This window comes from Sturnira hondurensis, unplaced genomic scaffold (genome assembly GCF_014824575.4).
Source record: "Sturnira hondurensis isolate 20B ecotype Veracruz unplaced genomic scaffold, ASM1482457v3 Scaffold0001721, whole genome shotgun sequence".
NCBI lineage: Eukaryota > Metazoa > Chordata > Mammalia > Chiroptera > Phyllostomidae > Sturnira > Sturnira hondurensis.
Genome location: NW_028074352.1, coordinates 713,785 through 731,752, shown reverse-complemented (window position 1 = coordinate 731,752; position 17,968 = coordinate 713,785). Strand labels below are relative to the sequence as shown.

Genomic DNA, 17,968 nt, shown 5'->3' with positions numbered 1-17,968 from the left:
CTCGCCAACAGATGGAGGCGTGGGTGGAAACACTATGCCTCCATGCACAACCAAGTTTAAAAACAACAAAGTTTTAGAAACAAAAACACAACCAAAACACAGAAAATTCAACTGTATGGAAATCTGATAACAATGAACCATTCAGCCAGATGGCTAAGAGGGGCAGAATCAGCAAATCAGTGGCTGTCAGAGCAGGGTTGCGCAGGAAAAAGTGGCTGGACCAACCCAGGCATGGGCAGTGGTTGGCAGATCCCAGGTGTGGGGTGGCAATGGATGGACCCAGTGAGGGCACAAGGTGGCTGGCTGACAGCTGTCACACATTCACGCACAGATAAACCAGGCAAAGGAGCGAGCAGTGAGATTGACTGTGCAACCCAGGGCACTGGGAATTAAAGCCTAAAAGCACCAATTGGAAAACCTTTTGGGTGTTGAGATGCCGAGAGAGGCTCCCAGGCTCACAGAAAGTTTGTTGGAGAGACCCACAGGGTCCTGGAGGGTGCACAAACCCACACACCAAGGAACCAGCACCAGAAGGGCCCAATTTGCTTGCAGGAAGCAGCAGAGGGGACCAAAATCTGAGAGAGAGTGAAACAAACGCCATTGCCCCTCTTTGACCTCACCCTCACAAACAGTGTCACAGCCCAGGAACTGGGTCATCCCGCTCTGGTGAACGCCTAAGGCTCTGCCCCTCATACATAACTGGCACAAACAGACCAAAACATTATGGCTCAAGAAGAAGAACAGCTCAAAGCCCCAGAGCCAATACTTCTAAATGACCAAGAGATAGCCAACCTATCAGATGCACAGTTCAAAACACTGGTGATCAGGATGCTCACAGAACTGGTTGATTTTAGTTACAAATTAGATGAACAAATGACGGCTAAACCAAGTGAAATGAAGGGAAATGCACAGGGAACCAATAGTGAAGTGATGTGAAGGAAACTGGGACTCAAATTGAGGGAGGGGGCCAGAAGGAAGAAAAAATGACCAAACAGAAAAGAATGAAGAGACAAAAATTCAAAAAAATGAGGAGAGGCTTAGGAACCTCCAGGACATCTCTAAACATTCCAACTTACAAATTATAGGGGTACCAAAAGGGGAAGAGAAAGAGCAAGTGGAAAACTTATTTGAACAAATAATAAAGGAGAACTTCCCAAATCTGGCAATGGAAATAGACTTCCAGGAAACCCAGGAAGCTCAGAAAGTCCCAAAGAAGTTGGACCCAAGAAGGAACACGCCAAGGCACATCATAATTACATTAGTCAAGATGAAAATGAAGGAGAGAATCTTAGAAGCAGCAAGAGATAAGGGGACAGTCACTTACAAAGGAGTACCCATCAGACTGTCAGCAGATTTCTCAAAAGAGACCTTACAGGCCAGAAGGGGCTGGAAAGAAGTATTCCAAGTCATGAAATCCAAAGATCTACATCCAAGATTGTTCTATCCAACAAAGCTTTCATTTAGAATGGAGAGGCAGATAAAGTGTTTCTCAGATAAGGTCAAATTCAAGGAGTTCATCATTACCAAGCCCTTATTATATGAAATGTTAAAGGGACTTATCTAAGACAAAGAAGGTAAAAAATATGAACAGTGAAAGGACAGCAACCTCACAGTTACTAACAACTACACCTAAAAAAAAAAAAAAGCAAAACTCAGTGCACAGCTAGATCAGGAGCAGAACCATAGAAATGGAGATCACATGGAGAGTTAGCAACAGGGGAGTGGGAGGAGGAGAAGGGGGGAGAAGGTACAGAGAGTAAGTAGCACAGACAGTAATTAGAAAATAGACAGGGAGAGGTTAAGAGTAGTATAGGAAATGTAGAAGGCAAAGAACTTATATGTATGACCCATGGACATGAACTAAAGAGGGGGAATGCAGGTCAGAGGGGGTGTGCAGAGCAGAGGGGAATATGGGGTGGGAGGTGAATGAGACAACTATGATAGCATAATCAATCAAATATATTTTTAAACAGAAATAAAATTATAGGCCAATATCCTTAATGAACATAGGTGCTAAAACCTTCAAAAAAATTAGCAAACTGAATACAGCAATACATTAAAAAATCATAAACTATGATCAACTGAGATTTATTTAGGAATGCAAAGTTGGTATAACTTTCACAAATCAATAAATGTTATTTGCCACATTAAAAAAATGAAGGACAAAAACCACATAATCATATCAATAGATTTAGAAAAAGCAGTTGATAAAATGCAGCACCCATTTATGATAAAAACTCTCGGCAAAGTCGAAATAGAAGACACATACATAACCTGAACAAAGGCCATATATGACACACCCACCGCCAGCATCATACTCAACAGGTCAAAACTATACGTGTTCTTCTTAAGATTGGGAACAAGACAGAGATGTCCACTTTCACCTATTTATTTAATATAGTACTGGAAGTCCAAGGCACAATCAGACAAGAAGAAAAAAAGGCTTCCGAATTGGAAAGGAAGAAGTAAAACTGTCTTTATTTTCAGATGACATGATACTGTACATAGAGAATCCCCAAGATTCCACCAAGAAACTACTCTGACTGATGGATTCATCAAAGTATCAGGATGTAAAACTAATATCCAGAAATCAGTTGCATTTCTATATGCCAATAACGAACTGACAGAGAGGGAAATTAAGAAAACAATCCCATTCAGAATTGCCTCAAAAAGAATAAAATACCTAGGAATAAATCTAACCAAGAATGTAAAAGTCCTATACAAGAAAAATTACAAGACATTAGAGAAATAAATTGAAGAAGATACAAATAAGTGGAAGCACATACCGTGTTCATGAATAGGAAGAATTATTATCATTAAAATGTCCATACTACTCAAAGCAATCTATAGATTCAGTGCAATTCCTATCAAGATTTCAGTGACATATTTCGCAGAACTAGAACATATATTTCAAAAAATTTATGTGGAACCCCAAAAGTTGCACATAGCAACAGCAATCCTGATTAAGAGCAAAGTTGGAAGAATCATGCTACCTAATGAAACTATAAGGCCATAGTAATCAAAACAGCATGGTACTGGCATATAAACAGACACACGGATCAAGGGATCAGAATATAGAGCCCAGAAATAAATCCATACATTTATAGCCAATTAATATTTGACAGAGGAAGCAAGCATATTCAATGGGCTAAAAATAGTTTATTCAATAAATGGTGTTGGGAAAATTGAAGAGATATGTGTAGAAAAAATGAACTTAGACTACTTTCTTGCACTACACACAAGAATAAATTCAAAATGTTTCAAAGACTTAAATGTTAGACTTGAAACCATAAAACTCCTAGAAGAAAATATACGCAGCAAAATCTCGGACATTTCTCATAGCAGTATTTTATAGGATATATCTCCCGAAGCAAGGGAAACAAAAGAAAAAAATAAACAAATGGACTACCAGCAAAGCTATCATTTGGAATGGAAGGGCAGATAAAATGCTTTCCAGATTTGGTTAAGTTAAAGGATTTCATCACCAAGCCCTCATTATATAAAATGTTAAAGAGACTTATCTAAGAAAAAGAAGATAAAAATACAAACAGTAAAATGACAACAAGCATACAACTATCAACAACTGAACCTTAAAAAAAAACAAACAAACAAAAACAAACTAAACCATCAACTAGAACAGGAAAAGAATTATGAAAATGGAGATCACATGGAAGGTTATGAGGGGGAGGGGAGAGAATGGGGGAAAAATTACAGGGAATAAGAAGCATAAATGGTAGGTACAAAATAGATAGGAGCAGGTTAAGAATAGTATGGGAAATGGAGAATCCAAATAACTTATATGTAGGACTCATGGACATGAACTAAAGAGGGGGAATGCTGGTGGGAGGGGGAGTTTGGGGCAGAGGGGAATAAAGGGGAGAGAAAAATGGGACAACTGTAATAGCATAATCAGTAAGATACATATTTTAAAAAGACTTTACACAGCAAAGGAAATCATCAATAACAAAATAAGACTACCCACAGAATGGGAGGACATATTTGCCAATACATCTAATAAGGGGTTAATATCCAAAATTTGTAACGTAGTTACAAAACTCAACACCAAATAAACAATCCAATTGAAAAACTGAGTGAAGGACCTGACTAGACAATTCTCCAAAAGGACATTTAGATGGCCAATAGATATATGGAAAGATGCTCATTGTCACTAATCATCAGAGAAATTGAAGTTAAAAAAACCACAATGAGCCCTGGCTGGTGTAGCTCGGTGGATTGAGCGCAGGCCCGCAAACCAGAGGATCGAGGTTCGATTCCCAGTCAGGGCACATGCCTGGGTTGCAGGCCAGTTCCCTGCAGGCCAACTCCCAGCAGGGGACGCACAAAAGGCAACCATACATTGATGTTTCTCTCCCTCTCTCCTTCCCCTCTAAAGATACATAAATAAATAAATAAATAAAATCTTAAAAAAAAAACCACAATGAGATACCATCTCATATGTCAGAATAGCGTCATCAATAAATGAACAAAAAGTGCTGGTGAGGATGTGGAGAAAGGGCAGCCAACCCTTTCGCACTGTTGGTGGGAATGCAGACTGGTGCAGCTTCTGTGGAAAACATTATGGAGATGCCTCAAAAATTAAAAATGGAGCTGCCTTTGGTTCCAGGAACCCCAATTCTGGGAATATATCTGAAGGAACCCAAAACACTAATTCAGAAGAACATGAGCACCTCTAAGGTCATGGCAGTGTTATTTAGAATCACCAACATACGGAAGCAGCCCAAGTGTCCATCAGTAGATGAGTGCATAAAACAACTATGGGACATTTACACAGTGGGATTCTACTTGATTGAAAAAGAGAAGAAAGTTTTACCTTCTGCAACAGTATGGGATGGACGTGAAGAACATTATGCTAAGTCAGTTAAGCCATTCAGGAAAAGACAAATAATGTGTGATTTCACTCATATATGGAATCTAATGAAGAAACTCAACTAACAAGCCAAGCAAAGACAGACTGATAGTAGAGAACAGATAACAGGTAGTGGGGGTGACATTAGGGGGTGCAGGGATTGAGCATAAAAGAAAAAGGACTCATGGGGAGGTTGGGCTGGGGTAGGGGGAAAAGGCAGAGAACTGTACTTGAATGACAGTTAAAGGAAATAAAAAGAAAAAGGACTCATGGATATGGACAGCAGTGTAGTGATTGCTGGGGAGTGGGGAGCGTGTGTGGAAACTATATGGTGATGGAAAAAAATACAATAACAATTAAATTGAATATTAAAAAATGAAAAAAGAATGATAGTCTTCAACTTGATTTGGTCTCATTTTTCATCCTGAAAAATACTGTGTATTTATGTTCTGTCCTCAGTTTCAATTCTATAAATCGAGGAGGTTAAATTATTACTGAGCATGTTGGAATCATATATTGTATAACCTAACTTGCATGTAAAATGCAATCACAGTCTATAATGAACACTGTATACTGTTTTCTGGTAATTGAAAATGAAGTCAATGTCAATAATGCATGAATTAGTGGGACTGTATGAACTTTTACTTGTATTTTGCTATAAGAAATAATAATTTTGGCAATATTTAATAGTAGTTTAGAAGTGTTTATTAAGTGTCTGCCTGTTTTAGACACTGTACTAGACACTAGGAATATAATGGTCCATGGCTGTAGAGTTCATTCATGGGTACAAACAACCCATAACCAATTACAGCACAACATTATGAATGTCGCGTCAGGGAGAATAGAGGGTGCTCTGGGAAACCAGTTAAGAGCCTCTAACTAGACCTGAGGGGTTAGAACATAAAGGAAATCACATCAAAGTTGTGTCTAAACTATGACATAATGCCCAAATGGAGAAGTGAAAGGCTCACAGGGAAAGCATGTGTTTAAACCAAAGTGAATGTACCAGTTTTAACTCCCATCAGTTCTCAGCACTACTTAGTATTATCATTCTTTTTATTTTTATCCATTCGATCAAGCGTGTAGTGGCTTCTTTTTGTGATTTAAATTTGTATTTCTTGGTATGCTTATTGGATATTTCAATATAATCTACAAATTATTTCACCTAATTTTAAAAATCTCACATTTTATCTTCTCTATTTCACCAGCATAATGAAAACTTATATTTAAAGGATCTTTAAACATTTGCAATATTTAAAGTCATTGCAATATTTGAAATCTTTTCCAAGTTATCATGAGTGTCCAACTCCCAAATTGTATATTTATAGTAAATGCCAACCATAATATTTGAATAATTAAAAAATTCCATTTCTTTATTATACAGAAAATCCCAAGTTTTTCTGTATTTCCTATTTTGAAAAATGTGTATTAATGATCTCATAAATTTTTGGAATGTCAAAATGTAAAATGCAATAAAATGGTATACTACTAGATAAGGAAGTAACTTCCTCCAAGTATTTGAAGTGTGGTTGTCGTGATTTCTGTGACTCCTAGAATGGCTGTCTTATTAAATTTGTAAGATTTACTCACACCTATCTATGCGACTTCTCTTTTCTTTATATTCAGCCTATCAAACTTGGAGATCATCTCAACAGCATACTGCTTGGAATGTGCGAAGATGTTATTTATGCTCGGGTTTCTGTTCGGACTGTCCTGGATGCCTGCAGTGCCCACATTAGGAATAGCAATTGTGCACCTTCATTTTCCTATGTGAAACAGTTGGTCAAACTGGTTCTGGGAAATCTTTCTGGGGTAAGCCACAGTTCTAATTGGTACATATGCTCATATTTTTAAATTTAGTGTACCATAAAATTATATTTAAAGATATTTTATAGGTAGCATTTTCTCAGTGAAGACTAAGAACAAGAGATTGAATTGCTTTTTCTAGTGTTAATTGTTTATTTGGAACAGTAATTAAAACTTACAAGACTAGTGCAGTAACTTTGTCTCCTAGATTTTATAAGACCTAGTCTTTATTCAGACCTTTAATTCAACAAGTGTCATTCAAGAGTGTCTGCTCTTGCCTCATAGTTCTGTCTATTGTGAAAAATGCATCGATGTAACAAAATGGGTTTTAGAATTGTTTAAATGCACTTTCTGTTGCTTCATTCTTCTTTCTTGGCCACTTATTTGTCTGGTCTCTGTCGGTGTTCCCAGCCCTCCCCTCCTTCACTGGGCACTGGCACCTGCTGTATGTGGGCAGTGGGGTGGAGGGTCCATGTGTGTATCCCTGCCATGTGGCCCCAAACCTGGACTCTTCCACTTTCCCACTCGTCTTGGATATGAAGAATCCTAAGAATGACGAACTATATCTAATAGTCCCACCTCTGCTCTAGTTTGGTGGATACACCTTGGGTTTTGATACCTGATCTAGATCTAAACATTATGTGTCCTTACCCTTTAGGGTTATGGTCCCTGAGTAGAGGTCCCTGTTCTTTGTGTGAGCTACATAGTTGCCACTGTCACGTATGTTCTTGCTGGCTTCCTCGTTCCTACAGGTGTAGTTTTGCCATCTTTACTGGCATGTCATATGGCTGGCAGGAGTATATCCAAATTCCACACACGTTGAGAGTTGATAAGAAAAAGGCTCAGAGATTCTTCTAGGCACATGGCTGGTGAACTATATTCCATGGAGCCTTTGTGATTCTCTAAAGGGAATCACAGCTCCAGTAGAAGCCGAGTGCCTGAGGTTCTTGGTGCGTATTTCCCTTCCTTAACTACAACTGCTCCACTTTGATTTGATTTATTTGTTTATATTCCTGCATGTGATCTTTTTAAAAAGATTTTATTTATTTTTAGAGATGGGGGAAGGGAAGGGAAGGAGAAAGAGAGGGAGAGAAATATCAATGTGTGGCAGCATTTCTTCTGCCCCCTACTAGGGGAACCTAGCCCACCACACAAGCATGTGCCCTGACTGGGAATTGAACCTGTGACCCTTTGGTTCGTGGGCTGGCTCTCAATCCTCTGAGAGTCAGCATTTGATTTTTTTTTTTTTTTGACAAACAAAGCTACTAAAAATATGTGAAAGCCCTCTATACAAACCAGGGTTTCCTATATATTTTCACATATTTTTGTTTTAAAAAATTCCTCTATGATTAAATAAGCTTGAGGAAAAACTAAGGGAAATTGTGATTTCATTGCAGAATTTCTCAGAACCTTTATTACACTAGACTATATTACTAATCTTCAAGAGAGAAAGGCATGGAAATGAAACATTCCCTAAACTTATTTGGGTCTTATTTCAGATCTTATAACACTCCCTTTGAGAATGTTTATCAATATTAACTCTTTCACTTTATAAATAAGAAAATTGAGACATAGTTTGTGGGACTTATGTTTTTCGTTAGTAAGTCCAGGGATTTTTCTATTACATGACACCTCCTCTAACTAAGACTCTTATCCTGTTTGCTGATTTTACTACTATGGTAAAATTGCTAGAAATATTTTTTATTTCTGTTTCCATGAAGAAATATTCCTCCATGAAATTCTGTTATCCATCCAGTAATTTCCCATATTAGATAAAAAGATCTCAATCCCTTTTAGTACTTAGTTCAGTTTATTACAATAGCTATATATTGCTCGTTTACATATGAAATCTGTGCTAGATACTATAGGAGATAGAAATTTGAATAGAATATGCTGTACCTGTTAAGAGTTCTTACTTAAAGTTCTCTATCCATTTGCTTAGTTATAAAACACAAAATAACATAGTAAAATTTTTCAAAGCTTTGAGATCTTGAGGGGAAAGGATACAAGTTATGACCACATAGAAAAGTAGCACTTTGAACTAAATCCTCTAGACAAGATAGAAAGAGTAACCCAGGCAGAAGGAAGTGAACTTGAACAAATGCTATAAAACAGGAAAGAGGGGTGTGTTTGAGGAACAGTTTTAAGTTGGGTATGGGTGTGTTGTGGGGTTGTTTAGTGGGAGAGAAGGATAGTGAAGGGTCCATTGGATTCAGTATATGGGAAGTCTGTCTTCCAAGAGGCAAATTTCTACTAAGTAGAAATATTAATTCTCCCCTCATCTTTCCAGTCAATGCCTTTGCTAGTCTCCTGGACATCAGTGGGCAGAATAAATCTTGCAGCTACCATTTGTTAAGTGTTTACTCTGTGTCAGGCACTGTGCTAAGTGGCGTATGTGCTTTTTCACATCCACCCACCATAACTGCCCCAGGTTATAAGAGATTATTTTAATGTTATCTTCATTTTAAAGATAATGAAACTAAGGCTCAGAAAGATTAAATAATTTACCCATGGCCACAAACAGGTAACTGACAGAGACACAATGGGAACCTGGATCTCTGACTCCCAAGGCCATGCTGTTATGTTTCTCTGCAGCTGCTGTTGTCTCCAGTAACTGATAGAATGAGTTGCCTTTCACTCAGTGTGAGATTAATTCTAATTGGCCATAATTCTTACTGTACATTAATTAGCATAGAGTAAAAGTCAGCAGGCCAGTTTACTTGTCCTGGTTCTTCCCCTGGTTTAATGTTACAACCTTTTTTTGCCTTGATAGTACTGATCTGTAAAATAGGAAAAATAGTACCTACCATCTTACAGATACTACTGACCAGTTATGAAGATAAAATGATTTCAGTGTTGATGAGCTGCTTCAAGGATCTTAGAAATTTCGTTGCTATTTCTCACTTTATCTGTAATAAGAGAATAATAGTCTTCAAAAAAATCTCATGTTTTTGAGGACTAAATAACACAAAGTATGTAAAGCATTTAAGGTAGTGCCTACTTTACAGTAATTGCTCAATGAAGAGCAGCTATTATTAATAATAGGGTCAATAACAGGGATTCCCAAAGATGCAGGGTATTCGTTATCTCTTCAGTTACTAACATAGCATACAATCTGGACTAATACCATTTGTGTAATTTAAATGATAACCTCATTTCAGAAAAATATCCATTTAAGTTTTCTTATAGGTAAGAAATATAATGCCTTGAACATAGCACCTTAAACAGTTTTTTAATCTGTACTCATAAACAACTTCTACTAAAGGACGAATGTTAGAACGTGTGTGTGTGAACAGATGTGTATGAAGGTTCTAGGTGTCAGATTTAAGTAATTTCTCTTCACCATTCTCCCTCCCTCCATTTATTTCTTGAAATTTCCACTCCAGTATTCATCTAAATAAATACAATGTTCTGTCTAACTTTTCATCCCTTTCAATTAATTTGACATGCTTTATTTTAAATGAGTACCCTCAGTTAAAGTTATTAAAGTCTAAGACTACTGAAACATTTTGTTATAAAGGGGACTCAAAAGAGCATTGATTTAAATTTAATTGTCATCCCTCAATCTGTCCATTTAGTTTAAAGCATTTCTCTGTTGTAATTTCTGCCAGGAAAATCCTAGAAAATTATTCTTGAAAATAACTTAAATTAGTTCCCCCAATGCATAGTTATCAGGTGAAAGTTTTATTATACCAGAATTGATATGGTTTTAAAATTGTAATCTAACTTGAAAAATGAAAATAGTTATCAGTTTGGTTTTCAAATGGAACTCATTGTAACTTATTTAATTCTACTAACTTTGTTCCCTAGTTAACAGATTACTCTTTGGTAACTGCTTCTTGTCTTTTATTTCCTGAGGATAAATTGGCCAGAACTGAGTTATATAAATCTTACCCAAGGAATACAAATTAACAATAGCAAATGTAGAGGGTCTTTGCTTAATGCTACACTCTCCAAAAGTTGTGTAGTATTGTTCTGTAGCCAATTACCATGAAAAAAAAAAGGAAGATTCTTTTGTCAAATTTGATTTTTGATTACCTGTGTGCAGACGGATCAGGTTTCCTGTAACAGTGAACAAAAGCCTGACCGAAGCCAGGCCATTCGTGACAGATTGAGAGGAAAAGGATTACCAACAGGTAAGACTATATTAGTAGGAAATATTTAGGCTTTAACATTATTTTGTTGTTTCCTTTACAATACCATATTTACCTGGCTTGAAAATCTGATATTTGTGACCATAGTTAAAATATAAGTGTGCAAAGTAGAGGTAGAGAAGAGATAAGAATGCTACCTTTATTAATATATCAATCCATTAAAGTTGTGCAGAAAACATTATTAATATAATCAAGACCCCACAGTAAATCATTTTTTTCTCATGTTGTTATAGAAATAAAATCAATGATTTACTTTATTATGGTATTTTATATTAAAAATGCATTTTAAAGCAAGATGAAAGCAATACATACACATTTATGAATATAAACACTACTGATATTATTCTCACTGCATTTTCTATTTTATTTCTTATTTTTAAATGTTAGTCACAGTCCACTAAATTGGTTTCATGACTAACTTAATGATTTGCAGTTAGTTATAAATACTGTCTTAGGTTATATGATGCTTAGTAAAAATAAAATTGATGAAGATGGTTTTGCTCTTTGCCAGTAGGATTAGATAATTATAAGTTTTGTATAATCATTACTTTTTTTTTTTTGGTGAGAGAGAGAGAAACATTGATTTGTTGTTCCACTTACTTATGTGTTCATTGTTTGATTCTTTTATGTGCCCTGACTGGGGATGAACTCACAACCTTGGTGTATCGGGCCAATGAAATTAAGTTTTAGGCTTGGCTTATTTATAAAATGAAGTTTTATTTTTTTCTCAATAACTTTGCTGTTTACTTTTTCCCTGTATTATTTATTGTTGACACTATTACAGATGTGCTTACTTTGCCCACCCCCATCCAGCCTCTATGTCCCCTTCCTTCTGGCCATCACCACACTATTGTCTGTGCCTGTGGGTTATACATGTATATCTTTTGGCTAATCATACATATTCTCTATTTCTTATCAAGCGTTGTTAATAATTGCGATAATCTAAATATTAACAAAAATATTTTGTGGGGGAAATATTTTGTCTTATGGGTGCTGGGGAGAAGTAAATGTAAATATGGCTTAAATATATACTAATAAGTCATTTTAATTAATATAGTTATATTAAAAAGCTAAGATACCTAACTGTTCAGTTTAATCACATAATGAGAACACAACCATCTTAGTTAAAACCTATGAGAAACTCTCATTGTGCAAACTAAGTATAAGCAATTGATTATGTGCACCAAATGTTTTGCAGAATTCACAGCTCTTATATCTGAGAGGGAAGAATATGCCCTAAACAAGTATACTGTTGTTCTTGAAAGAGTCAAAGAAAAGCAAGAAAATAATTTCTAATGGAGTGATTCTATAATGATCTAGTTAGTTAAAGTGTATGTTTGCGTATGTTTACTTTACTTATTGTGATTAATGACATTTTCTGAAAAGTTGTCTTAGCTTTCATATCCTCAATATAATCATTTTATTTCTGGTTATATAAGGTTCATTTTCTAATAAATATATTATTAGTTTATGGGAAGGTTAAAAAAGACAACTTTGTTTAACTTAGTTTTTACAGTGCTTTGATGGCAATTTGGAAAGAATTTTTAACCCTTTCTTATGTTTCTTTAATGGACTTATGTTCCCATATATAGAGAGACACACCTTCTGGTAGGTAAAAATCTGTCTCTTTATTTAAAAAATATACTAGGATTTGAAATATGATATAGTGTGAACTTTGGCTCTAAGAATAGCAGCATTTTGTTAAATCATCAAATTTTCAATCTCCTGTTTTAGAACTGAATAATAGGAGAAAATTACAGGGGCAAGGTCAGTGGCAAACTGAAAGAGTCTTTTTCAAGGAGATATAATGAATACTTTAATAACTGAAACAATTGACTTAAAAGAGATGATTTCTATTTCTTTTATTTATCATCGTTCTAGTTTATTTGTCCCTCTTCCCTGCCTGTTTTTCTCTTCTGCATCTTCTCTTTCTCGCTCTCTGTACTCTTCGTTTTCCCCTCCCTTCCTCTTTGCTTCCTTATTTCTCTTTCTGTACTTTATTAGACTTTTTCTAGAATTCCTTTCTAGTATCCCCTATCAATTAAGTAGTCATGTTATAAAATGGAAATTTTTGCTTGTTATTTACCTAGTAAATATAATGTTATATAATTAATTATTAATTTTTAAAGACTGTTTTTTTCTAACAATAAAAAATGTTGTATATGGAAGAACCGCATTTTATCCGTATCCATTATGAATCTATAAAAAAGAAAGAAAATCATCCTGCTTTATGTAATTTATTAAATGTTAAAAACTCTCAAATGTTAACATAGTTTATATTATCTTCAATGATTTAGTGTTATTGTTACATTTATTATCACATAATATTTTAAAGGTAAGAATTAGAGATTGAACTGAATCTATACCTACTATATAACATTCTTTTTTTAAAAGATTTTATTTATTTATCTTAGAAGAGAAGGGAAGGAGAAAGAGAGAGAGAGAGAGAGAGAGAGATCAATGTATAGTTGCCTCTCATGTGTCCCCTGCCGGGAACTGGGACCTGGCCTGCAACCCAGGCATGTGCCCTGACTGGGAATCAAATCGTGATACTCTGCTCCACAGGCCCGCACTCAATCCACTGAGCTACGCCAGCCAGGGCTATATAACATTCTTAAACAGCAGGTTATTTACTTGTCGTTCACATATATACATTTATTTTTTTTTAAGCCCTATATAAAATTAATCTTCCTAGACATGTAGATGCCAAGGATAGGGAAAACCTACTAACATAAGCACATTAGTTTCTGTAGGTATTTAATGAATATTTGTTGGTTGAGTGGGTATGAAAAAAGTTTTTAAAAAATATTTGATATAGTAATACATTTGTATTTTGATTTTTAATGATTTCATAAGGAAATATATGTGACTCAAGATTTATTTTTTTCTTTTCTTTTCTTTTCTTTTCTTATTATTTTTTTTATTTAACTTTTGTTCAAGTACAGTTTTCTTTCTTATATTCCCAGCCCTGCCCCCCCACAGTGCTCCCCACCTCCCTCCCATCTCCGCCCCCCACCTTAGTTATTGTCCATGTGTCCTTCATACTTATTCATGTGAGTCCATCCTCTTTTCCCCTGTGATTCTCTCCCCTCTACCCTCTGGACCCTGTCAGCACGTTCTGTATTTCAGTGTTTTTGGTTACATTTTGCTTGCTTGTTTGTGTTGTTGTTTAGATTCCTGTTAAAGGTGATATCATATGGTATTTGTCTTTCACTGCCTGGCTTATTTCACTCAGCATAATGCTTTCCAGTTCCATCCATGATGTTGCAAAGGGTAGGAGCTCCTTCTTCCTTTCTGCAGCATAGAATTCCATTGTGTAAATGTACCATAGTTTTTTGATCCAGTCATTGACTGATGGGCATTTAGGTTGCTTCCAACTCTTGGCTATTGTAAATTGTGCTGCTATGAACATCGGGGTGCATAGGTTCTTTTGGATTGGTGTTTCAGGGTTCTTAGGATATACAAGATTTATTTTTTAAACATTAAGTCATATGCAAAGTAAAAAGAAAAACTATAGTTCACCATATTGCCTCATATTTTTGGACTATTATAACAAATATATCAGAAAATTTAAACCAAATTATTGTCTTTTATTTGCGACTTTGTTTTTATAATATTGAGAAAGATTTAATACTATTAGTATTATTTTCTAACAGCTCTTTAAAATTCTATGACTTTCCAAATGCAGATAACCTAAGATTAATGATAATGTTTTTAAAATGAACAGAAATCTTTAAATAGACACTCCATTAACTTTATTCTCTAATGGTCCTATCTCTTTTTTGGAGAATAAAATCTTTCCTATATCCAAATTCAAGATAATTAGTTGTCACTCAGAATAAACCAAATTTTGTTTATGTTTATATTTTGGGTAGAATTGGAGGTCTTGGAACTTAAAGAAACAATAGTGTTTTGGATCAAGTATAATGGAAGAAAATTCCTCAGCTTGTCTTAGCCATAGCGTTCTGTACTAGCATTCCTCAAGGGCTTCTTAATTTACCTTCAACAAACTTACAAAACCACATCTTAAAAACAGAATCAAAATAACATACCAGTGACAGCCATTACCAGGCAGAAGCAGTTAGCAGCTAAGAGTCAGTGGGTGGTATGTAATAATATAAAAGCTTTAAGATTAAGAAAAATACTGCCTCATGAAGAAGAAATACTCCTCTAGGACACTGGTGTTGCTTTTGGGCAGTGCCCGTTGTCAACTGTCAACTGTCAACGGGCACTTGCAGCAGAGCAACCATGTCACATTGAATTAGTGGTACAGCGTTCACTTTGACATAAACCAACTGAAAATCTTTACATACCGACAGCTCTAGTTTAGTAATTAGGCTCCTGACCACAACTTTTAATACAGAAAAGTCAAAATGGGCAGGGAGGCTGGTGAGGCACAGATTTTGATTAAAAGAAATAAATAATTTTAGGGATAATGCCTTGTATCTATGTAGTTTGATTGTTCAACTAAAACTTAATAAAATTTTTTGTCTATGAGTAAACAGCCTTGAAAGTTCCCTCCTTATATCTCAACTCTGAGGCCTGTCACAGAAGCTAAGGCCCAAACTAGTGGGCTAACTGCCCCCACTTTGTTATTTAATACTGCCAATGCTGATAAAATGGCTTCACCAAGCAGAAAGAAAGCAAACATTTCCTGCCAAGCTCAAGGTGGAAACCTACACCGTGATCAGATCAGCATGATACAGCTTCAGAACTTGGGCGTGTTGATAATATCATGTTTCTTTTTTTATGTTCTTGAACATGTTTGCGAAGACAGATGGGGAACTGAGGAGCCTCTTTTAATACTGAAATGTCATTTTGAAGTTAGCTTCTAAGAGATGCAATGAATTTTTTGAGTCTGTATGTGAGGGGAAAGGTAAAAATGATATTATATCCAATTAGAGATAATGTGAATCATTTATAACAAAAATAGTTACAATAAAATATACTTTACAAGGAAGATTTTTTTCATTATGTTCTTAAATTTGTTTATTCATAGCTCTTCAAAGTGTATTTATTCTTCTCCATTTAGTTTTTAGCAAGCTATATACTCTCCAAAAGGAAAATATTTTTGGTTTCATTTTAAATTTGAATGCTTATAATTGTATGTAATCTAATGTTGTCTATAAACTCTCTCTGAACTCAGAGCCTCATCAAGACATAGGAAATCTACCCATAATCATCATTTACTCTATTTTGACTAATGTGATCTTTATAATTGTAGAATAAACCTAAAAATTTCATAGATCTTTCGATTTCTGGTTTCATGATTTCCTTCAAGAGAACTTTTTTTAAATTCCCTCTCAGTAGATAACTACATGCTGACTAAAATAAGACACAAACAAAGGAGAACAATTCAAATTTTATGTTGCCCTTCAGAAGAGCTTCTAATAGTTCACATGAGTTAGTTCATTTATTCTGTCATCTCCAAGAAGGCATAACAAATTATGTCCGCATTTTTGTAGATGAAGGAGGTGTGAAATATGGATATTAAGTGGCTTATCCAGGCTCAGGAATTGAATGGTAAAGCTAGAATTAAAGCCTAGGTTTTTTTACAGCAATCTTTGTGGTGGATTAAGCTATTGTTTTAAAAGGTTTCAAAAAGTTAGGTAATCAATCAAGATCCTATAGCATTGCTTTGAAATCTCTTTTATCAGGAACTGCAAATACAAAACCAAATAAAACATAGTCCCTTATATTATTGTTTCATTTGGAAGTGGGAGTGGAAAAATGAGTGGACGTGATGAGAGATGTATGATATAATGGATAATTTATTTATTTGTTCATGCATGCATTCATTCAAATTATGAGAGAAAGTGTATTTAGAAAGTTATAGAAGTAGTAGAAGTGAGGCAGCTGGGCTTTGTAGGCTCAGGGAACAAGTTACAGAAGCAAAAGAAGGGCTGTTGGGAGCGGAGGAGGGAGAAGGGCAAAGGTAGCGTGTCTGCGGTGGGGAGGTAAAGGGGAGGAGAAAGGCGCACACTCCAGAGAAGCAAAGCACACCACAGTGGATAATTTTAATATAGTGAAAGAAATGTTCTAATAGTGGTCCAGCATGCTCTGTGAATACAATGGAAGGAGGTACTAACTCTGCCAGGATGGAGGATATCAGGGAAGTGTCCATGTGGAATTTTTTTAAGAGTAGGTCCAACTACACTGTTTTCAGAAACAACATCTCCTGCGATCAAAATGGGTGGTGAGCACAGCTATTACGTAGGTGTGCTTAATTAATGATTTCCATGCTGTTTTTTGTACTAAAATAATTATAATAGCCTGGACCATCTTTAGAAAGATCTGAAAAACAGTTGAAGACAATGCATCTTATCTAGTCTCAAATACTGCTATTAAGTAAGTAGCACAGTACATGGTTTCACTGGTCTAGTGGACCTAAGCATTGAATAAATGAGCCTGGAATTTCATGTTTCTCCTTATTTATATGGCCAGATTCCATACTTGAACTCTCATTTTGAGTGTCCAGATGAGTAGAATTTTTTCCCTAGTGCTTTAACAACATGAAGCAACCATGATACTGTATTGCTACATGTGATACTGTAGATAGTATCCACCTGTGAAGTGTTAATCAGACAGTTACTGTCCAGTTGTGTAGTTAAAAACAGAAAATATCATTACCATGGCAATAAAAGCCTAACATATATAAATTATTAGTTATTCAAGAGCCACCTTATTGGCAATTAGTTTTAAGTCTCATGGCTACTGAGAAGACATGGCTCTTTTGGGATACCGTGGCCCACTGATATATTGTTAGTAATGACCTAAAAGAGGATGATATATGTGCCTGTTACAAATGGAATTGGCTTATGATACATTAAGAAAGTTCTCTATTTCAGTAGTGGTTGGGGTGGGCTTCACTGAAGAAGCCATGTTTAAAATAAAACTATAGGGTAAGAAACAACTAACCATGAGAAAGGTCAGGAGTAGACCATTCAGGGCAGAGAAAAAAAGTATGTACAAAGGCCTTTAAAATATAAGAGAAGTTAACAGAGAAAAACATGTGGCCTAGATGCAATAAGGGAAGTGGAGATGAAACTGAAAAGGATTCAAGTGGCAGACTGAAAAGTAGTCTAAATTTTATTTAGAATGTAATTATATCCCTTCGAGACTTATTGAACAGGGTAGTAGA

General features: G+C 35.5%; 1 protein-coding gene across 12 annotated transcripts in view; it reads left to right on the top strand.

Annotated features, from left to right (window-relative positions):
• The window catches only part of PTPN13 (protein tyrosine phosphatase non-receptor type 13), a 217,638-nt gene that overhangs the window by 77,683 nt on the left and 121,987 nt on the right, over nucleotides 1–17,968 (top strand). For all 12 annotated transcript variants that reach the window (XR_005064231.1, XM_037030662.1, XM_037030673.1 and 9 more), the window contains exons 5-6: nucleotides 6,494–6,679; nucleotides 10,722–10,809. Coding sequence is in view for 11 of the 12 variants with exons in the window: in XM_037030662.1 (XP_036886557.1) it covers nucleotides 6,494–6,679; nucleotides 10,722–10,809 (274 nt within the window). In the remaining variant the exon portion in view is untranslated. The remainder of the gene's footprint in view (nucleotides 1–6,493; nucleotides 6,680–10,721; nucleotides 10,810–17,968) is intronic.